Source organism: Lepidochelys kempii, chromosome 1 (genome assembly GCF_965140285.1).
Source record: "Lepidochelys kempii isolate rLepKem1 chromosome 1, rLepKem1.hap1, whole genome shotgun sequence".
In the NCBI taxonomy this organism is placed as follows: Eukaryota; Metazoa; Chordata; order Testudines; family Cheloniidae; genus Lepidochelys; species Lepidochelys kempii.
The window spans coordinates 208,929,197-208,953,227 of record NC_136380.1 but is presented as its reverse complement, the minus strand read 5'-3'; the positions used below and the strand labels follow the sequence as shown (position 1 = coordinate 208,953,227).

Below are 24,031 nucleotides of genomic sequence, written 5' to 3'. Positions count from 1 at the left end.
TCATGAAATCTTAATTCTGCCCCCTTGTGCGTATCCATGATACACTCATTAATTACACGATCACATACTACTTTTTCCAGAGGACCCCCACCTCATTCAGTGAAAAGAATGGAAGGTGAATAAGGCAGAGTTGTTTAGTAAATGTGGCTGTTGTGTGGAGAAATCCTATCTCATTTGTTGCAGTTGTTGGTAGTTATGCAGTGAATGAGGCAGGGGACTACGGGAAGAGAAAGGATGGCCTTGTGGTTCAGGCAGTAAACTAGCACACAGGAGAACTAGGTTACATTTCTATTTCTGCCACACACTGCTTGCATGACTTGAGCATTTATAGTTGGATGCATTGCATAAGCAACTACTCCTATTCCCACTGGAGCACACTAAATGGGACAGAGAGGAAGCAGGGCTCTGGCCTTGCCCACCCCTCTGCACTCGCACACAGAGTGGGATGACCTTGTGTATCAATGGGCTCACTTCCCCTACAGGTGGGTATTCCCATGGTGCCCCTGGTATGGTGCAGCTCCACACGGTCCTTTACTCTGAGCTGTACCTAATGGGCACAGTTTAGTTCTGAGACTGAAAGCGCTACTCACCAAAGAGCTCTGCGTTTTAGTTCTGTTTTGCTTTTCATTTGTTCCAAATTATTCCCTTTTTTCCCTCGAAATACCAAAACCTGTGTAATTACAATGAAGGGCTATACAGTTAGACTCGGAGAGCTAGAGCCCGGGGTCAAGCTGAGCCATGCTTGGTGCAGGACCCAGGATGGGGAAGGGGCATTTCTGCTCCTCTGAGCCACAGCTTGACTGGAGACCACATTGGCACACAGGCGCTGGAGGTCAGGTTCTGGCGCAGAGAATGAAAAGGCTAAGGGTTTAAGAACACAATTAACTCAGCCAAGTTGTGCATAGATCCTCTTTTCTAGTGAGTAATGTGGGTTGACGTGTTATTGTTCGGTATGGGACATGCAAAACAGCCAAGTTAACAGTGCTGGAACCTTTATTCCCTTTAGTTTTCATGTGACAGGAAATCTTCCCTCAGGGTTTGGGCTTTTGATGGTTTCATGAGGCCAAGAAACTGTACCTGTCTCTCCACAGCTTCACTTTTCTGTGTGAGAAGCAGAAAGAGCTAACACACTGTCGTGACACGGGAGCTGATTTCTCAGCAAAGGAGAGAAGACATTTGTAAGGTCTGGGGGATGCCAGCAGCTTACATGCAGCTTCAACACACAGTTCTAGGCTTAGCTTTTCGGTTCACGGGTTATTTTGTCTTGTTGTCTCTGAGCTCCATGAGCTGCCAAAGGCCTCCGTATTAACCAAATAGTTGTGTTGTAATATATTCAGTGCTGGTGCGAGCCTGCTATGTGGAGATGTCTTCTGTTCCTACTTCTAACAGCTTAGCAGCTAATAAACACCAAGCAACAATCTTTCCTCTAAACCTCCTCTTAAAATACAGAGAGTTTGGTTTGCCAACTCCAATATATTTAAAGCATCCAAGCTTCCGGGGCAACTATGAAAAGTTAACTAAGTGAGTGGAGGCATGTGCAGGAAGACATTTTCAAAGGCAAAAGCCAGCTACAGTATCAGCAGTCAGTGGGCTGAGAGGCTCTGGGGATGTTAGAGCCACTTGCACTGAAAGGGGATGCATTTGCACATTTAATGAAGCATCGCTTAGCTGTGCTTAATCAGTACAGGGGAGCCAACGTGCCATTGAAAGACAGAGAGAAATGAAGCAATCGTGGGATGAGTTGAGCAGATTTCACTCTAGAAAGGAGAACATATTTGGGGAGGAGGATTCCATAAAGACCATACAGTTCTGTTCCTGCTAACTCTTCTTCATAGCCTTAACTGTATACTAGGAACTTAAAATCAAGGCATTTAAGGATAGCTGTAAACTAATAACCCACCTGACACCTTCAAGGTAAAACCCAACCACTTTAGGAAGCCAAGAAAATTTCAGCTTACTTTTTTTTCCTGTCTGTTTCTGCATTTGTTTTGGGCTAGGAACCCAAAGTGGAGGTGCCAGCCATCCCAAGAAAAGGCCTCTCACTGCATTCCTGACCCAGGCAAAACTAGAAAGCAGTGGGGATCTCCCGAGAGCCCCTCCTTAGGCTAGGGTTCCAGGCTGATTTTGAAATGAACATGGTTCAGATAAGTATCCAAAATATGGGGGAAAGGGCGAGGGAGAATTTCATAAAAAATCCTCCTTCCTCACATCTTCTTGAGGTTCACTAGGCTGAATCCCATCTTGCGTGTGTGTGTGAGTGAGAGAGAGACACACACACAGATTTCATGCTGCACAGCTTGGAAAAGTCAGCAGCAAAGAACTAAACATCAAAACTTTTGCCCATGAAAAGTACAGAGATTTTAGGGTCCTGGTTAAAAAGAAAAATAATTGGAATACTGATACAATCTATTCTTATCCTGGACTGGGAAAATTCAGTTTTATTCTTGTGAACAACACCTGTGCAGTAGGGCTTGCTTGAGGAATTCACAGATGTCAAGGTGACCTTACAGTGGCCATTGGCAGTTTGTCAAATGAGGTTAGGACTATTTCTTTATTGAAGCTGATATACTTGCTAGCTGTTTGACATTTTCTTTCCTTGCTCTATTTTCATTCCACAGAACTGGTCTGGAGGCCATTATGGAAACATATGCGTTCTGGAGGCCCCCTGTGCGCACCCTCACTTTTGAAGATTTCACTACCATGCAGAAACAGCAAGGTGAGCCATTGTATAAAGGGCAAAAAATGGTGGCAGGGAGGCAAAAGCCATGTTATATTGTCCAGCTGAGTCACAGAGTTTGTTGACTGCCATGAAGAGATATAAAACAGAAAAGAGAAGCAACCAGCTCTAGAAATATGGAGGTTTTATAATTTAGGAGATGTGGTGAAGCCACTTGAGTATCCCTTGGATCTCTGGGGTATATAAGGGCTAGAATGAGGAGGAACACAGGTACGTGGGGAACTACTCTGATAAATACATTAGTTTAGCAAATGTGAGGAGAGTACAGAAGGGAAGTGGTGGAGACACGCCTGCTTGAGGAGAAGGTGACAGAAAAGGGCATTGTTACATGTTTACCATTTGAGTCATGCTCTGATGTGGTGGGAGGAAGGAGAAGGCTGGACTGCGTGATCCACTGGGGACCTTTTCTGAACCAGAAGATTCCATGAACCTGTATCATCATGTACATGCCAATAGAATCACACCACCTGTCATATGAAACCCAGTCTCACTTTCAAGAAAATCCTTTGTGTTGAAGTGGTACTTGTGGAAATTGTCCAGTATACCGGACATACCCTTTTCACAGGTTCTTCATACTGTTTCTTACTACAGTTTCTGCTTGCCATATCTCTCGGTGCATTAAATGGGGCTTTCATCTCTAGCTTCATCAAGGTAAAAACTTCCTGTGCCTTGTCTCCACTCAGATTTTGCACTGACATAGCTATCTTGAGTTAGCTATCTCAGTGTGAAAACACACCATTTTTTGTGTGCAGTGAAGACATAGCTGTTACTGGCTGGCTTTACTGGATTCTGCAGTGGCATAAGAATACTAGCAACACACGGGATTAAAACTCAGACTCTTCTGTCATGCAACAGACTGTGATATGACAAGTACAGGAATGTGACTTCATTTCCCTGCAAGCTAATAGAAATACAGAACAGAAGGAGCCATGGCCATTTCTTTATCACTGCTCCCTTAAAAAAAGTTTTCTGCAGTGTGAAAACCCCTTTATGAATACAGTGGTGATGTAAGTTTCTCATTGCTTTCGGCCAGATTGTGATACCTCATCTCACATTGAGTAGTTTCTTACAATTGACTTCAGTGGACTACTCATGGTAAAAGGTACCATTCACTGTGAGTAAAGGTATCACAAACTGGTCCTTTATATTCAGATATAAATGCAAAACAAACAAACAAACAAAAAAAACCCCGTCTTTTCATGTTAAGGTTGTGCAGTTAAGCAACCAAAAGGAAAGAAATGCAAATGGTGAGATTGAATGCACAATCTTAGGGCCACTTTCTCTAGTCTGATTTGTGCTTGGCACAAGACCAAAAAGGGTGTCCAAAGATCTTAGGTCAGGAACGGACTTAGCCCCAGCATAAATTAGAGCATCTTGAAGCCTGCTGTTAGTTATGCTTTGCTATTTATGGCCTAAAGGGGCTGTTCCGATAGGTAGGGATTGTCTGGGTGCAGTGATGCCATATACCCTTTCTCCAGGGAATGCACACTGCTGGGGCCGGGTCAGAAGAGGCATTGGCACAGAGGTGCTACTCTGGCTCTGCATCACCTGGGAATTCCTGTTGCACCGGCGTAATCCCCAGGTAGCCTGTTGCACCAGCTTTCCAGTGGCACAGAGCCAGAATCTGGCAGTAATGTCAGTCTCCTTATACATGCTCATTTCCTGATCACAAACCATTTCTCAAATAGTACAAATATAAGAGAGAGTGGGTTTTCTACAACCTCAGAGACCCAAGTCTAAGAAAACCTGTGAACATGTAGTTAAAGACTGCTTAATGCCTGGAGTCCAAAACATTTTCTTTATACGGACCACATTTTAATAAAAAGATTGCCTTATGGACACCTCCCCTTCTACTCATGATCATTAAAGCAACTTCCCTGCCCCCACCCCCACCCATCACTGTCGATTGGCTGAACTACCTGCTTCCTATTTGTGATTGCACTGTTCACTTCCCCTCCCACTGGTTATCAAATAACATCCTAGTAGCAACTACAGCAGTTGCTTACATGGTGAAGTAATGTTAGGAAAGGAAAGTATTTAATATATTTTTAGCTTCTTTTAATGCAATTTGGCAGCTGAAAAACCAGGAAGAGAGCCAGCACCATTTGACTGGCCAGCTCCCTGCAGCCCACCACTAGCTGCTCTACAGCCCACTAGGTTCAGGATGGTCTTAAATAAGTTGTCCCCATTTGGGACCCCTGATTTGCCAATCTTATATCTAAATAACTTTAAAACTATATAACTGATGTTCGTCAGCCTTGACCGGTTTGGGGCTCTCATGCTCATTGCTGTTCTACACCATTAAACTGCAATACAAACCACAGAATTCTATTAACCAAGAACCCTGCCCATCTATTCTGATAGTGGATTTTAATATGTAAGGTTTCCGGGCAACAAGCACTTACTGCTCAGTAAAGTTAAGAGTCATGATTTCCAGAGCATAGGAAAAGCAACAATGATGGGGCAAAATCAGCAGATATGTTAAGGGTAGCATAAAACCCCTTAAAAATAGTATTCCCAGTTGGTCTAAACTAGCATATGAGACGCTACCTGCATCTGGAACATCACTGCTTGCCTGTCCTCTTAAAAAATGGATTTTATAGTTCTGCAGTGTGATTTCTAACTTCTCATTTGCTTATTTCCTCTTGTGATGGCAATGGTGTCTAGAACCTCAGAGCCCCAGATCCACAAATGTACTTTGGCCCCTAATTCCTGGTTTTAGACTCCACTGCAATCCGCGAAAATCCTGCTTAGCTGCTGCCCAACCCTGTAGGTGCCTAAACTCACTTGGCACACGAATTCCCTTGGCGCCTAGGTTCTGCCTCTGCCCATGTGGGGGAGAAGGATAGCTCAGTGGTTTGAGCATTGGCCTGCTAAACCCAGGGTTGCGAGTTCAATCCTTGAGGGGGCCATTTAGGGATCTGGGGCAAAAATTGGGGATTGGTCCTGCTTTGAGCAGGGGGTTGGACTAGATGGCCTCCTGAGGTCCCTTCCAACCCTGATATTCTATGATTCTATGATTCTATGTGCAGTGCTACCTCCATCTCAGTGTTTGGACACCTATCTCCCACCAGAGTGATCCATGTTGTGGGGTAGGATAGGCATTCATCCACCCCTCTTGCCTGAGAGGCCCATTCCAGTAGGCGGCCTTTGAGCATCTCTAAGAGTTTGGGCACAATTCAAAATGCGGCCAGAGGAGGAGGTGGTGGTGCTGCCTGTGCCCACTGTATCACCTGTTACTAGGTACCAGAACACTCAGCTGAGAAGTGGGAAACCTGCACTCAATTCCTCCCTCAGGCAGAGAGGGAGAAAAGATTTGAGCAGGGATCTCCCACATCTCTGAGTTCTCTAACCACTAAGCTACGGGATTGGGAAAATTCTAATATAGGGTGCTCTCAGGCTGTGACTCTCTCCTGTTAAAGTTGTTCCACTTTGTGTAAATGATGAAAGAGTCATTAGATCTGGGAGACTGGACCCTGAGTTTCCCACCTCCAAGGTGGGTGCCCAGCCACCAGGCTCTCTTGCGCTCTCTCTTCTGCCCAATGTCTCTTTTAAGTATTTATCCGCAATGGAACAGCTTCAACAGGAGAGACTGAGGGAGCCCCACACCAGAATATCCCATAGCTCAATAGTTAGAGCACTTACCTGAGAAGTAGGAGACCCCAATTCAAATCCTTTTGCCCCCTCTGGCAGATGGGGGAATTGCACATGGGTGTTTGACATCCCAGGTGAGTGCTCTAACTACTGAGCTAAAGGTTATGGAGGGGGAGAGGGGCAACACCGCATCCACTTCCTCCTCCTCTGGCTGTTTTGTGTGGAATGAGGCAGGTGCCTAAGTCCTTCTGACAAGAAACTGCTTAGGTACCAGGAGATCATAGAATAATAGAATCATAGAATATCAGGGTTGGAAGGGACCTCAGGAGGTCATCTAGTCCAACCCCCTGCTCAAAGCAAGACCAATCCCCAATTAAATCATCCCAGCCAGGGCTTTGTCAAGCCTTACCTTAAAAACTTCTAAGGAAGGAGATTCCACCACCTCCCTAGGTAACGCATTCCAGTGTTTCACCACCCTCCTCGTGAAAAAGTTTTTCCTAATATCCAACCTAAATCTCCCCCACTGCAACTTGAGACCATTACTCCTTGTTCTGTCATCTGCCACAACTGAGAACAGTCTAGATCCATCCTCTTTGGAACCCCCTTTCAGGTAGTTGAAAGCAGCTATCAAATCCCCCCTCATTCTTCTTTTCCATAGACTAAACATCCCCAGTTCCCTCAGCCTCTCCTTATAAGTCATGTGTTCCAGTCCCCTAATAATTTTTGTTGCCCTCCGCTGGACTCTTACCAATTTTTCCACATCCTTCTTGTAGTGTGGGGCCCAAAACTGGACACAGTACTCCAGATGAGGCCTCACCAGTGTCGAATAGAGGGGAACGATCACGTCCCTTGATCTTCTGGCAATGCCTCTACTTATATATCCCAAAATGCCATTGGCCTTCTTGGCAACAAGGGCACACTGTTGACTCATATCCAGCTTCTCGTCCACTGTAACCCCTAGGTCCTTTTCTGCAGAACTGCTGCCTAGCCATTCGGTCCCTAGTCTGTAGCAGTGCATTGGATTCTTCCGTCCTAAGTGCAGGACTCTGCACTTGTCCTTGTTGAACCTCATCAGATTTCTTTTGACCCAATCCGCCAATTAGTCTAGGTCCCTCTGTATCCTATCTGTACCCTCCAGCGTATCTACCTCTCCTCCCAGTTTAGTGTCATCTGCAAACTTGCTGAGGGTGCAATCCATACCATCTTCCAGATCATTTATGAAGATATTGAACAAAACCGGCCCCAGGACCGACCCTTGGGGCACTCCACTTGATACCGGCTGCCAACTAGACATGGAGCCATTGATCACTACCCGTTGAGCCCGACAATCTAGCCAGCTTTCTATCCACCTTATCGTCCATTCATCCAGGCCATACTTCTTTAACTTGCTGGCAAGAATACTGTGGGAGACCATGTCAAAAGCTTTACTAAAGTCAAGGAACAACACGTCCACTGCTTTCCCTTCATCCACAGAACCAGTTATCTCGTCATAGAAGGCAATTAGATTAGTCAGGCATGACTTGCCCTTGGTGAATCCATGCTGACTGTTCCTGATCACTTTCCTCTCCTCTAAGTGCTTCAGAATTGATTCCTTGAGCACCTGCTCCATGATTTTTCCGGGGACTGAGGTGAGGCTGACTGGCCTGTAGTTCCCCAGATCCTCCTCCTTCCCTTTTTTAAAGATGGGCACTACATTAGCCTTTTTCCAGTCATCCGGGACCTCCCCCGATCGCCATGAGTTTTCAAAGATAATGGCCAGTGGCTCTGCAATCATATCTGCCAACTCCTATAGCACTCTCGGATGCAGCGCATCTGGCCCCATGGACTTGTGCTCATCCAGCTTTTCTAAATAGGCCCGAACCACTTCTTTCTCCACAGAGGGCTGGCCACTTCCTCCCCATGGTGTGCTGCCCAGTGCAGCAGTCTGGGAGCTGACCTTGTTCGTGAAGACAGAGGCAAAAAAAGCATTGAGTACATTAGCTTTTTCCACATCCTCTGTCACTAGGTTGCCTTCCTCATTCAGTAAGGGGCCCACACTTTCCTTGACTTTCTTCTTGTTGCTAACATACCTGAAGAAATCCTTCTTGTTACTCTTAACATCTCTTGCTAGCTGCAACTCCAGGTGTGATTTGGCCTTCCTGATTTCACTCCTGCATCCCCGAGCAATATTTTTATACTCCTCCCTGAGATGGGTTCCTATCTGTGGATCATGAGCAAAAATAGGTGCTCCCTGCAACCTGGATTTAGACGGCTATCTCTGTCAGAGGGGAGCAGTTCAGGACACACCTCTCTCAGTGGCATCTCCCATTGGCTAGCTTAGGCAGCTCACCACCTAGAGTGCTGGCTTTTGTGGATCCCATTCCTAGGTGTTTTGTCTCCCTATTCATTAAGTAAGGAGCCTATGCACCTATCTCAGGCTTTGGGGATTGCAGTGTTATTCCTGTGATTTTTCTAGAAGGCGTTGGGGATCCAGGCCAGCGACCCTTTCCAAAATAGATCTTGTCAAAAAAATCTGGTTTCATTCTTTGATGAGATTACAAGTTTGTTTGATAAAGTATAAAAAGTGCTGTGTAGATGTAATATACTTAGACTTTTGTAAGGCTTTTGACTTGTATGACATTCTGATGAAAAAATTAACCCTATACAATATTAATAAAGCACATGTTAAATGGATTCAGGACTGGCTAACTGACAGACTCCAAAAAGTAGTAGTCAATGGGGAAATCATTGTGTTTCTTACAGGGTGCTACTGGGATCAGTTCTAGGCCTGATGCTAGTCAACATTTTTATCAATGACCTGGAAGTAAACATAAAATCACTGCTGATAAAATTTGCAAATGACACAATGTTTGGAAGAGGGCTAAATACTGATGAGGACAGGGAAGTCCTACAGAGCTATCTGGATCCCTTGGTACCATGGGCCTATTAAAACAAAATGTATTTTAATATAGCCATTTGCAAGGTCATACATCTAGGAACAACAAATGTAGGCCACACCTATACCAGGGGTGGGGGAGGGCTATATCCTGGAAAGCAGTGACTCTGAAAAGGATTTAGGGGTCGTACTGGACAAACACCTGAACATGAGCTCCCAATGGAGTGCTGTGGCAAAAAGGGATAATGTGATCCTTGGAGTCACATGTAGCAGTAGGGAGGTGATCTTACCTCTCTATATGGCATTCGTGAGACCAATGCTGGAATACTGCATCCAGTTCCGGTGTCTACGTTTTAAAAAGAATGTTGACAAATTGGAAAGTGTTCGGGAAAGAACCACAAAAGTGGTCCGAGATCTGAAGAAAATGCCTTATAGTGAGAGGCTTAGCTTATCATAAAGAAGATTGAGAGGTGACTTGATTACAGACCTTCCTGAGGTTCCTTCACGGGGAGAAAATACTTGGTACTACAGGGCTATTTAACCTAGCAAATCCTCAACAACTTTATGTGCCAGTGAGGTCCACAGATTAATCATACATTGTGTGAAAAAGTGTTTCCATTTGTCTGTTTTGAATTTGCCACTTTTAACTTAATGTCTCCTTGTTGTGCTATGAGACAGGGAGAACCGAAGCTGCTGATCTATCTCCTCTATAGCATTCATTATTTTATAAATTTTTATTATCTCCCCTCTTAGTCTTCTCCTTTGTAAATTATACAATCCCAATCTTTTCAATCTCTTTTAATATGAAAATTTTTCCAGGCCCTGGATCCTTTTCATTGCACTTCTCTCCATCGCTTCTAATTCTTCAATAACTTTTTTGGGGTGACCAGTACTGCTGACTGTATTTGGATGGGTCCACACCATTAATTTATATAAAGGCATTATAATATTTACTGTATACAATTCTCCATCCCACTCCAAAATGGGATGGAGAATTGTATACAGTAAATATTATAATGCCTTTATATAAATTAATTGTTTGCTTTTTTGAGAGCAGAGCCCACAGTGACATTGCCCAGAATCAAACATCTAGTGCAGTGGATTCCATTACGCTACTCAAGGACTGAGCAACACTGTAGTTTAAAAAAATAACAGGTTTCTGTTTGCATTTGAAATCACACAAATGATACCGCAAACACATGTGTCTGACTGACTTCATTGGGACTACTCACTAGGAAAGCTAAGCGCATGTGGAAGCCTGTGCAGGACTGGTGCTTTAGAGGTCACCACATGGACCTCCCAGTGAGGGGCATGCTGCTTCTGTCCAAGAACCAGTATGTCTTTCAGGGCTGAGCACAGAATGTTTCCTGAGCAGCAGAGAGTCCAAATGAGTCCCAGTTTTTCAGTAAGTGGAGTTTGCCACAATGACAACAGATCTCCATCCAGCTGAACTTTTGAAGCATGATGTTACCATCACTGAAATCTACTTATTACCAGGGGAAAAAAAACTTGGCATTATTGAATGCATATGGCAAAGAGATGGGGGGAAAGCCAAGAATCTATTAAACTCTTTAATAGGAATATATTTTTTGAAATTTAGACTGAACCTGAGCCAGATTCTCATTATTAAAAAATACGTGGCTTGGTTTCTTGACTCTAACAAAGAACATAAAACAAATAATAAATAAAATAAGAGTTCCAATAACTCTGGATTATGTCACTTTTCAACATTGAAAGAGCTGTTGCTGGCTCCTCTATACTACTCTGGTCCCCACAAAACACTAAGATGAGCCGATCTTTAACAATAATTGTAAGAACATAGGATTAAACAAACTGGATTGGACCAGTAAATCCCATATCTCACCAGCATTGTGGTAATGATGAGTACCTGATTCTTCATATCAAATCAAACAAACTGTGCAACATGTAAAAATTAACGCACCCAGCCAATTGTGCATTACTCTACTTGCTGGGAGAGATTTCCTCCTGAGCAGAATCGCAAAGCTGGCAAAATATTCATGTGAAATGGTGTTCCAACTATGTTGTACCCCTCAAAGTTCACTTGTCCACTAAAGAGCTATTTTCACATTAAAAATCCATAAAAATTCAAAATTTTAATTCCAAACAATGAATTTTAAGGCACCATTCCTTTCAAATGGAATATCTTTGCTCTGAAATGGGCCTCTGCTGAGAACACTGTACCATCTGCTCCTGATCCCCATTAACTGCAGCATCCCCATTGATCTCAGCTGTCTTCTGTGTCACAGGTGGAGAGACTATCTCTCTCCCATGCCACAGCCCATTAATAGCCTTCAAGATTAGGTCTGGGAGCTTGAAATAGATTTAGAACTTGTGTGTGGTCTAGGATAATTGGAGCAGTCAGATGTTAGGGTTTGGTCTCCATTATCATCTTGACTAGTTTGCCCTAGAAAGAGATGTTAGAAACAGGGCAATTGTTGGCAGAGTTATTGGAATGAAGTGCTGGTTTCCTAAGTACAAGTCAGACTATTGTATACTTCATATGGCCAGCATTGCTTCCTTTAAATGAGGACAAACTGGGCCACCTTCTGGTAGCTTGACAAACTATTGCTTTTTGGGGAGGCTGCAGTATGGTGCTCCAGAATATATAATTTCATAATTAAAAGTTAAGATAACCTTCCATATGTGACTTAAATGTAACCAGTGTAGTGCAGTGCAATACTATTGCTGACCAGGCCGTGAGCGATCAGGCCTAGTAGTGAAGGTGAGAGTTTGGCCTGCTGGATCCAGGGCGGGTGGAGTCCAGGAAATGAGTTGAGGGTCAGTACTGGAGGGGCAGAGACCAAATGCCAGAGCTGGAGAGGGTAAACCAGAGTTGTAAACTAGAGGCAGAGCCATGGATCAGTACTGGAGAGATGGAAGCTGAATGTCAGAACCTGAGGGTCATCCAGGGTCATAAACCAGAGGCAGAGCTGGGGGGTCAAAGCCAGAGGGGAGCAGGGGCTGGAGCAGAGACTGGAATAAGGGCTGGAGGAAGGGCAAGCACAGCTGCAGGTGTGGTGTGTGCTGAGCAGTCACTGACCAGCTGTGGGGGCCAGGCTTATAAGCAGGACTGCTACACAGTCAATCAGGGCTGTGGCCCTTAGGAGAGTTCTGAGGCAGTGCAGCTGGGCTCATTGGTTGCCTAGCAGTGCAGTTAGTCAGGGAGAAGGCCAGCAGCTGCTCCTAGCTGGTCTGGTGCCTGACAGCACCCCTCTCCCTTCTGGGTCACCTCCCAGGAGACCCTGGGCCAGGTTTCTTGGGGTAGGTCTGGTGGAAGGTGCTCAGGTGGTCTGGGGCATGAATGTGTTCCATGGTTTCCCATGAACGCCATATCTCGCCCAGTCAATCAGATATTGGAGTCTTCCCCAGGCTTGGTGGGATTCTAGAATCTGCTGGCCCATGTTTTGCTCTTTGCCCTGTTTGGTTATCGGCAGAGGGGGAGGAGTAGTGCATTGTGGGAAGGGATTCTCAGTGAAAGATTTCAGTAGAGAGAACACAAGGTGGACCTTGAGGGATTCTTACAGCTGCCGTTGAAAGGCTACCAGGTTAAGTTGTTCCATGATTGCAAAAGGTCCCCAAGTATTTGTGGTCCAATTTTCGGATAGACAGGTGGGAGCAAGGGTTTTGGACATATTGCCAAAGCTTATCCCGTACCTTGAAGTTAAGGGTTAGCTGACAGTGTCAGTCAGCACTTGAATGCTGTGTAAGTCTGTGCTAACCAGTGCCTGAGTTCTTGATGTTCTTAGTGGATGTGTGCAGTGAGGTCAGCAACAGTGGGCATTTGTGAAGAAAGGGGTCTGGTGGGTGATGGCATGCGTGGACTTGTAGGAAAATTCTGCCTGGGGAATGAGTGCCAGCCAATTGACCTGGTGGTAATTTAGGAAGCAGCATAGGTGTTACTCCAAGACCTGATTCACTCTCTCTGCCTGGCCATTGATACTAGGGTGGTAAGCTGTCGAGGTGTAAAGTTCGGTGCCAAGTAGATGCAAAAATTCCCAGCAAAAGCAGGAAACTAACTGGAACCCTTGGTGAGATATTACACTTGTGGGCAGTCCATGAAGGCGAAAGACGTTGTCTTCAAACAATGGACTGTTTCCTGGGCAGTGGGGAGACTGCAATGTGGCATAAAATGCGCCACCTTTGTCAGTCTTTTGTGATAAAGCATCTGCCCTCCCATGCCTGGTCTCGGGGCGGTAGGTCACCATGGAGTCGATTTGTGTGAAGAAGCAGGACCAGTGCCGACTTAGGTGCTGAACCATCTTCAGAAATTCAAGGTTCTTGTGGTTGGTGAGGACATGGATAGGAATCTGGCACCCTCCAGGAGATGCTGCCATTCCTCAAAGGCTGATCTGAGCCATAGTTTTGCTCCACTGGGGTGAGCTTGCACTAGTAAAAAGCTCAAGGGTACAGCTGACCATTGGAGGCTGCCGTTTGTGGGAGGTCATAAGCAACAAGCCAGAGCATTCCGAGGATGACCAGAGCATGGGGGATCCTGAATCAACCTGAACTGAAGAGGGTCCCAGTGCCCCAGAAGAGTAATTACTGCTAATGGGTGGTCTGGTGGATGACCAGCACCAAGGCTAGGAGCAACCCAGAAATGGTTTCCGCCAGATCCAGAGAATTCTTACACACTGCAGGGATCCCGTGGCCCTTAGCCACATCCCACTCTATAAAATTACCTGAGGCCCCTGAGTTGACCAGAGTCTCCAGGTGAACCGCTGGTGTTAACTCTGAATCCTTATTACAGAATTTAAATGTTATCAGTTTCACTGCTAATCAAATCACACAAGGGAGAAAAGGGATAGTCATATTATGAAGAATTGCACAATCTACTGTGAATGGCATCTCATTTCAATATGAGCGGAGCTTGGTTTGTGTATTGGGCTTGGGATAGTACTAGTATATTTTTTCCCCACAATTCAAAAATCTTGCTTAGCAGTAGGCCTGGAGGCAGGGATCTGCTTAGCATGTACTGGCCTAGAGTTTCCAGGGTCTCTGCTGGACTGGACCGAACTCTATCAAGAATGGTGGAAGGGCCACAGGTCGTTGTCTCTGGTTGGTTTCTTTGGTGCTGATGAGACTATCTCAGATTTGATTAATCTTAGCAGCAAAACTGCAGGATTTCCTTGCATATTTCAATATCAGATGCAGAGGGGTGCCACAAGTGTTCATTATTTGCATCCATTCTTTGTTTGATATACTTCATTGGGGCAGTGGCCATTTTGTGGCCAGTATATCAATGGTTGTGTCCAAATGATTGTTGTAGTGGTCAGTGAACTATTCTTGCTGCTAGACAATTTCTCCTCTAGGGTGTCCTAGAAGCTCACTGGATCTAACAGCCCACAGAGATGAATCAGATTAATACGTCTGTATCTGAATTGAGGTTGTAGGAAACTAATTTCTGTAGGTGATATATGGTCCAGGAAAGAGACCTATTTACTACATTACTGCTGGCCATGCCGAAGGCTGACAATCTGGTGCAATGAGCATCTGGTTGAGTGAGTGTAGATGCAGTACAGGAAAATCCTATGGTTGTCATGATGGACACAAGCCATTGTGTGACAGACTATCCATATGAGTGTTATTGTCTCTTTTCCTTTAAGAAAGCATGGCCTAGTGATTAGCATGCAAGACTGGGAGCCTGGCACTGTGGGTTCTTATCCCCTTTTTGGTCTTGGTCTAAACATCTGATTGCTAGCACATTTTAAAATCCTGGTGTAAACTGGGCAAGTTGTTGCTTTAACATGTCGGTTGGTCGACGTGAGCTATAGGGGGACCCTTCAGAAATGCTATAGAAATGGAAAGTATTATTGTAACTGGCTCTAAATTTACTAATATTTCTACAGATTCTCAGACTTGGAGGCATCTTAAAAGAAGTGACAGCTCAGCTTTCATTATACCCTTCTAACTCTGAATGTCTAATGTCTAATTCTTTGTATTTGTGTGTCCTCTAATAAGTCCCTTCTCCTCCTAAATCCATCCCTGTAACCATCTTTGTTGCCCTTCTGTGGACCTTTTAATAGACTCATACGTGAGACTGAAAAGAGCTTCTGAGAAATCCTGGCTGTTGCAACAACTATGCAAACAGCCTTTCAGCCTCATCTCTATCCTTTTGAAGATTGTGCCATGAATTGATAATTCAATGATTGCCCAAAAATTGTAGTGAGGAAACAAGCAGTTATGTTCTTATGGAGCAAATCTTTATGGAGAAATAGATCCGTCTCATCACCCCACGAAAGGGGAAGATATAGTTCCCGGAACCAAGAAAGAAACAGGATGGAGTCGAGCACATTGCACATCTTGGAAGCAATTTGTGTTGCTTCCATTCTTAGCTTGCTGATAACCAGGGGTGGAAAATTCCATTGACTTTTTCAGGAAATGTGGGACTGGATTCCAGTTACTCACAAATCCAATACTCAGCATTGTGAGGATAATCAGCACAGGAATGACAGCCTTGATGGAACGGTTAAGCCCAGGGCATTGCTTTTTTGTGAACACTCCGGACTTCTTTTCCATTGGAAGGTCACATAGCACTGCACCTGCTGGGACTGAGATGCCTTGAAAGAGGCATCAAAGCTATGTAGTTTCTGAACATCTCCACTGACAGGGAGGTATTGCAGGCGTAAAGAAGAAACAAAACTAATCTGAGAGGTTGCAGGGGTAATGTGATGAAGAACTCTCTAGTGACTCGCTTCTTCCCAGCTTTCTGCCATTTTTAGATTTCTATGCAATTGAGTTCTTGAAAATTAGGAAAAGCAGATGGAGGTATAGAGAGGGCAAGAGAAGGAGAAATCTGTTGCTTGTCAGTCATATTTGTAATGCAAAGTTTGGAAGGACAACAGAAAGGGAGGACAGGACCTTTTATGCACAGTATAGAGTTTCGGTTACAGCAAGTGAAAATCTGTCATATATTAAACTACTAGTTTCAGGTCCTCCACTGGGGTTTGATTAATGCAGGAATCCAGTATTATACATGATTATACTCCATAAATGGATGGCTAAAACAAAAAATCTTACTTGTCAGCAAGGCTTCTGAACAGTGGAGGGTATGCAGAATAAATATTAACTATGGTACTCTTTTTAGAAGTAGATAATAGCAACCACTCAGAAGTGACCAATATGGTTAAAGTTACATAAGTCTGCATGAGCCCTCACTTACCCAGAACCTCCTGAAATGTTCACCTTTGGGTTATCATTTTCATTCTTGTTCTCTGTGCAAAGGCAAAGTGCTTTGGAAAGTTGAAATAAGAGCTCTTGAGCCATTTTTAGTCAAAAGTGTGTGTGTGTGTGTGCACACACATCTATGCGCATGTGTTTATAGGGGGGAAGGGAATTATGTTCTCTTACTCAACACATCCGTTCCCTGTATGTATGCAGTCATCTAATGACTGTCACAACTAAAAGCGTAAAATTTTGAAAAGCATCTAGTGTGATTTCAATGGGACTTAGGCAAACAGGAACTTTTTAAAATCCCATTAGGCTCATATCTGCATTTTTCAATGCCTAAATACCTTTAAAAATCTGGCCCCAAACCCATTTTCAAAAGGGACTTAGGCAGCTAGGAGCCTAAGTGTCACTGAAAGCCAATGGGACTTAGGCTCCTAAGTCAAGCTGAGCAAATAATTGTTTTTCTGAGTCAGGGTCTGAACCAAAAAATCTGAAAAAAACCCCAAAACAAAAAAACAAAAATTCAGTTTGTTTCTAACCAAAACAGACTTTTTTGTTTTGTTTTGTTGCCAAAACGAAAAACCAAAACAAAACCCCAAAACTTTTTTTTTGTATCAAAACCCACCAGAAACAAAATTAAATTTTGTTTTTTTCAGGGTGTTTTTAGATCAGAAATGAATTTCGGTGTGGGGAGGGGGGAGGCTTCATGGAATTTTCGGGAGGAAAATTTCAGAATTTTCACCTTTTTTTAAAAAAAAAGTGCATATAGCTAAATTTTGGAAAAAAAAAAACCCGCTCCATTTTGAAATGAACTCCAAAATGGTTGAAATGAACTGTTTTGACTTTTCAAGGGGAAAAAATGAATGTTTTTCAGCCAAAACTATATTTTGAATTCAACCTGAATTCACGAATAGTGTCAGTGTCCAGAGAAATGCATTCTTTGGCTAGCTCCTACAGCTGTGTCACATTTGAAGCTGGGCAGTAGGCTGCTAAGTCACACAAGTGTCTTTGAAAATTGTATCCGAAGGAGTTATCTATATGCAGCTTTGCACCAGTTTGACTAATGACTTGTCTACATGGTGGGGAAATGCGCACTAACATGTTGTGCATTAATTAGTCCGTGTAGACCCTGCTGGTATGCACTAAAATTTTCCAAGTGCACTTCAACATAGTGCTGTTTCAAACAGTGATACTTTAAACCACCGTAGGGAATTTGCAGTGTGCACTAGCAGGGTCTACATGGACCAATTAATGTGCAACACATCAGTGCACTTTAATAGTAAGCATTACCTGCCCATGTAAACATGCCCTAAAGGTGTCATTTGAAACTAGTTCAGTGAAACCAGTGCAAAAAGTTGTTTAAACATGTATTTCAGTGCAAACCAGGTGTCTTGGCATGAGGAACTTCTGAAAAGTGAGAGGAGGAGTTGTTAGAAGAGAAAATGTGTTAAAAGAATTGTCTTGCCAAATCTTAAGGTTTAGGTCAAGTGTGAGTAAGGCCTTGTCTATACACAAATGTACACCAGTTTAGTTAAACTGATGCAAATCCCTGTGTGGACATTCTTATTTCAGTTTAAAAATCACTTATTTTGGTTTAATTTAAACCCATTTTTAATTGATTTAAGCTAAACCAAACTATGCCTCATTTAAAATGAAATAGAATGTCCACACAGCCTTTTGCACCAGTTTAACTAAATTGGCTTAAATTCATGTCTTTAGTAAAATGGTGCAAAACTCTGCATGGACAAGGCCTTAGTTTGACGGGTGTGCATTTGCTGGACTCAGTGCTTTCTAAAGTGGGTATTAACAGTCTTTCCAAGAACCAGACATTACAAATGTCAACTCTAGGAAAATACTAACAGTATCTGGCTGGTAGGGGTTAACTTGAGTTCTACCCTAGAGGACAGCTCAGAAACTTCAGCTAGTGCAGAATCCCGCTGCTTGTCTTTTAAGCAGGGCAAGCTGACATGAATACATAACTCCTGTACTCCATGCCCTACGTTGTCTTCCATCCTGCTTCAGATGGCATTCAATGGTTATCCTTTATAAAGCACCTGGCACCTCACTACTCAAGTGACTACTTCAGCCTCATGCCTTCTGTAGCAGTTGGGACTTGCCAGAAAACTCTGGAGTTCCATGCTTAGGGTTGAACTGAGGTGAGTGGTCGTCAGCTCTGGAATTGCTTCCATTGTTGTGTCCATCAGATCGTGGCCATTTTTAGGGCCTAGTGCAAAATAACTTTTTAGGTTGGCTTTGTCTTAATTACTGGATTTTCACTGCTGGTCAGTGGATGGGGATGACTTGGGGTGGAACCACTTTAATTCCTGTTCAGGTGCAATGTTAGGTGTACAATATAATTATTACATTTTGTAATACCACTATATAGATCTTTACATCCTTGCTTTGAGGAAGCAGAATGTCTACTCTGGTTAAGATTCTATCCCAATTTCCTGAACAAACATTTCAAGCCTAGCCTATATTGCAGCCAGTAGTTTATGCTGCTTTCCTACACCATTTTCTCAAGTTCATCATAGTGTAAGAAGAAGAGGTCACTGAATTAGTCACAATGAATAATTTATTCAACAAATTTTACTACAAATGGATCTCAACATTCTCACAAAATTCATAGAAATTATTTGTGTTCATATTTATTCCCAAATGCTATCATCATATAATTAATGGCCTGCGGATTGTTCACAAAAAATTCATTTCAGCTCATCACATTTTGACATTTGTGTTGTGTTGGTTCATTACATATCACATGGTATTTTATCTGTTCCCTAACTGAGTGACTTGTTTAACTAACAAACACACAAAGAACTGCAAATTTTACAACCAAATACAAAATTCTGAATTCACTTACAGTGAATCTTTGAACATTCAAGCTCAAATGTGCTTTTCATGAGTATACATGCTAGGAAAGCTTTGAATACTTGAATGTTCTTGGAAAGTGAAGGTGCTTAAATGCTGTTGAATCAAAATTTACTTTTGAATTTGAATAAATATTTGAGGACACTTTTTTTCTGCAGTTTACTCAGAGTGAGGTAGACATTTTCAGATAAGAGGACATTAAAATTATTCAGAATTGTAGTTTAATTCTGATAATCACCCAAAAGTTTGGATGCTTATCAGAGCTATCCAGGCTGAGTTTGCAGAACTAGGCTGCAGATCTCATGAGAACAGGTTTTACTTCAATATTTCCATAACCTCCTTTGCTGTCTTGGCTGGAAATACCTAAGACCAGCCTTTCTTCTTGTATTTCACCATTTCTAGTTCTCATTCCAAATAGATGTGAAAACAGAAACAAGTTTATTAATTTCTTCCAAATCTATGGCTCCTTCTGACCTCCCCCACTCAGCTTCATCTCAAATATGCGATCACTTTCTAACGTAGCATCATCAGTGTCCCACCACTCACTCAGATGCAACATGGTGAAAACAGAACTTGTCTTTCAATCACTGACAATAGCTACACTATCCCCATTATCCAGGTGCCCAGCCTCAGGGCTGTATTCAATCCTCTGTCATTTTTATACCATGTCCAGGCAGTCTCCAACTCCTCTTATTTTTTTCCCATGACAGTACCTCAGAATCTGTCCTTTCCTTTTAAAACTCACTGCCAAAATCCTTCTCCTTACCTTAGTCAGCTCTCACCTTGACTACTGTGTCTTCCTGTTCTCTGGTGCCCCCGCCTCTTCTCTGGTCCCTTCCAGCTTGACCAAAATTCAGCTTCTACAATCATCTTCCTCTCCCTCTGCTCTGGTCTCATCACACCTCTAACCATATTACTCCTCCAGCTCCCCTATACTTCTTCAGCAAAGCCCTTCCATGCAAACCCCGCAAATAAAGAAATATGTAAAATGTAAAAAGAAGCATTTGAAAGAAAATATCTTCTACAGTCTGTGCTCAGTGGAAAATTGCACTCCCCAAAGCCATGCCTCTGTTGTTCTTCACCCATTTCCCCACATCCCTTCCTGGTATGTTCTCTTCTCATATTATTGTGTTTTTAGCTTCTTCATATTATCAGCTCAAAGGGGAAAGGTATTCTATTTCTTTGTATGGCACCCGGCACATGCTTATTATGCAGTATAGTTAATACTGTAATAGAAATTATAATAATCATTAATAGTAAATGAGGGCATGCAATCCAGTACCATTTTAAAGTTAAAGCAGATGATGGAAGAACCTTATTCAAACAAGCCATTCATCTGCTGTGCAGAACACACTGTAGCTTGTAACCATTGTCCATTTTTAGTGTAATTTATCCTGTGGCTTAAATCAGTACTATTGACTCCACAATGAGCCATCACAGAAAATCATGGAACGCTGTAAAAATCCTACATGCCCTCAGCCACTTCCTGCCTCAGGCCCACAGTGCTGATGATAAAGCACGTGTGCAGCAGTGCAGTACAGACTGCTGAATAGGTGGTCTTCCTGGAAACTAGTAGAGAGTGAGACAAGACTTTAAATAAGAGCACACTAGATTAATATCCCTGTAAAATGCAGATCTCTTGACAGATGGAGCTGGGTTTGCCCACAGCTGTTTTCACTGATCTGGAATTTGCTGTAAGGTGTGGTGCTTCTCTCTCCTATTGTAGAAGGGAAGAAAACCTGTTTAAAAATCAAATAATAACAAAAGAAGGAGCAAGCAATTTTGTTTGTGAAACTAAGATGCAAGCTAGTAGAGGCTAGTTTTTACGGTGGCCATTTTGCCTTACATGTTTGTTTACTAAGAGAAGCTGGTTTGTAAGGGGACCATCTTGTTTTGCATATGTGCTGTGGAGCTTTTAAAATCCTCTTTTGTGTTTTGTTTTTCAGGGGGCAGCACAGGCACCTCCCCAACAACCTCCAGCACCGGGACCCCATCGCCCTCTGCCTCCTCTCATCTTCTCTCTCCATCCTGTTCCCCTCCAACCTTTCACTTGGCCCCCAACACTTTCAACGTTGGCTGCCGGGAGAGCCAGCTGTGCAATCTCAACCTGTCCGATTATCCCCCATGTGCCAGAAGCAACATGGCTGCCTTACAGAGCTACCCAGGGCTAAGTGACAGTGGGTACAACCGACTCCAAAGTGGCACTGCTTCTGCCACTCAGCCCTCAGAAACCTTCATGCCTCAGAGGACTCCATCCTTGATCTCAGGAATGCCTACTCCTTCCTCTCTGCCTAACAATGGTAAGATGGAAGCCTTTGGTGGCCAGCTGGGGTCGTTCCCAGCCTCTCAGTTTCAATATGTCATGCAAGCAGGCAACCCTGCCTCCACCTCTTCTTCTTCACATATGTTTGGTGGTGGCCACATGCAGCAGAGCTCCTACAATGCCTTCTCCCTTCACAACCCTTACAACCTGTATGGATACAATTTCCCTGCTTCCCCTAGGCTGGCAGCAAGCCCAGAGAAACTGACCACCCCTCAAAGCACTTTACTCTGTTCTTCCCCTTCTAATGGGGCTTTTGGAGAGAGGCAATACCTTTCAACAGGGGTGGATCATGGGATGCACATGATCAGTCCTCCATCCAGCAACCAGCAAACAGCCAACGCCTGTGACAACAGACAATATGGTGCTGTTCCAGGCTCATCTTCACAGATGTCCGTGCACATGGTTTAACCCGTGATTTGTCTCCTTGGAACTGAAGGCAGCAAGACCCTCGTTGTCTCCATGGGCGATCCTGTCTCAATACCTTTTTGCCTTTAAACTTATAATGGAACTAGTAGTTTAATTATCAATGGAAACACAAGCCATCTAAGTTACACTCCAAAGAATCCAATGGAAAGCCCCTGATCTGACAGCCTCTGCTGCTCATTGTAATCCGGGGCCTAAGCATCTGCAATGGAGCGTCTGCGCCAAATGGGCTTTTTAGAGAGAAGTGCCTCATTTAAGAGAAGCTGGAGTGAATCTGAGAAAATACAGTATATGCATTAACTCTCAATTAGCGTGAACTCTTGATGTTGAGGGAGTCTTGTACGTGTGCTATCTCCGCCACACCAAAGGAAAGAAGTCACTGAAGACTTCCTCTTACAGAGCTGCACTGCCCATGAGAGGCCATTGCGTTAAGGGCCTCACCCTTCCCTGACTTTTCCTTGCTGCCTGAGTGGTTTAGCATATTGCTGAAGTTAACACAAGTCCTGTGGTCCCTTCTCCCCGCTGTAGTAACAGAACATTATTGCTGAACTGGAACGTCTCTCCCGCAAAAGATATTTACTTTCTGAGTCTGGCTGTGCCTGGCAGGCAGTTTTCTTTGCATGGGTCTAGATCACAATGGTGCCATGCCTGCACAAAGAGAGAGAGCCTAGAGCAAGGAGTTTTAACTCATAAATTAAATGTTTCTTTGAACACCCTCATCAGCAGAGGTGGAACCTCTGCCATATGCTGGGGGGCATTTTTAGAATGATACCGAAGGGGAGAGGTGTCTCAGCTGTGCAACTCCTGTGGATGTCACCCAGAGTAGCACAGCCAAAAAGAAATGAAAATCTGTGCTTGGAACATATATGCCCCACAGCATTCAACTCAACAAGAGAAAAAGCTCCAGATTCAGCTCATGGTGAATGGTGGCAAGAAAAGAGAGCTCTGCTTTTCTGCAGACCTGAGATATATAGTATGGCCAACTTCATCTATCTTGCATGCAAGAGTTGCCATAGAAAACCTTTAGCATTTAAGTAATGATAAGGACAGGTGTTCTCCACCCAGCCTGCCATTAGATCTCTGTTTTACCAAATAGATCATTGCCTTTTGAAGTTTCTTTCTTTTCTGTTTTTTTCTCCTTTTTCTTCAAGTCCTTTAAAAATAAGAAAACAATTGTAGCTTGGTGCGAGCTAAGCATTTAAGTTGTGTGAAAATGCAAATACCAAGTAACAGAATACAGATATTATTGAGATTTGTTTTGAAGTGTTGTATAAATGTATTTATGTGCCTAGTGGGGGATTCAATATTATGAATATAAAAGAGGGCAATAAAAAGTGTATGTAAAATATGTATGAAGAATAAAAGGTGTATAAAGATTTGCCCTATGCACGGAACTCTGTTTCTAAGTGCCAAGCACAGACTGCGCTAAATAAATCTTTGCAATTGTTCCTTTTGTTTTTGTTTGTCTGTGAGAGTCAATTCATAGTCTGCGGTCATCAAGTTTTAAAAATGCTGACATGCTTTTATGGGCAAAACCCAGGAATTGCAGACACAAATGCAAACACAAGGTTGCCACACATGGAAATTAAAGGAGGTTCAAATATACACACACACATCTGCATGACTGGTTCTGAATATAGGAGAAGTGTGGGCAAAGTTAAGATATTGCTGTGCAGCTGTCATTGTAATAAAGAACTTGTGTGGAAGATTCCACTCAAACAAGGAAATTTTATACAAATGAGAACCTTGACGTAGTCAGATTCTTATTAACTACTAGAACTTCTCCAAGAATTTATTAGTCTCATGAGATAAGCTGATAGATAGGAATACAGCAGGAATTCCTTTACAAAATAAAAACTTCTCAATAAACATTTTGTTTTTAAATGTTGGAGCTCTACAAAAAGATTTCAAAAGTCAAACATACAGGATTTGTGAGCTGTCTGTGCTGATAGGAAGGATTATTTTACATGTAACAAGAGTTTCCAGTTTTAACTTTGAACTTATGAAGACCGTATTTAAG

General features: G+C 43.2%; 1 protein-coding gene across 1 annotated transcript in view; it reads left to right on the top strand.

Annotated features, from left to right (window-relative positions):
• The window catches only part of TBX15 (T-box transcription factor 15), a 135,210-nt gene extending 111,820 nt beyond the window's left edge, over window positions 1-23,390 (top strand). The window contains exons 7-8 of the mRNA XM_073329070.2: window positions 2,619-2,716; window positions 21,212-23,390. Of these exons, the coding sequence (XP_073185171.1) occupies window positions 2,619-2,716; window positions 21,212-21,996 (883 nt within the window). The 3' untranslated portion in view covers window positions 21,997-23,390. The remainder of the gene's footprint in view (window positions 1-2,618; window positions 2,717-21,211) is intronic.
• Window positions 23,391-24,031: the final 641 nt, after the last annotated feature.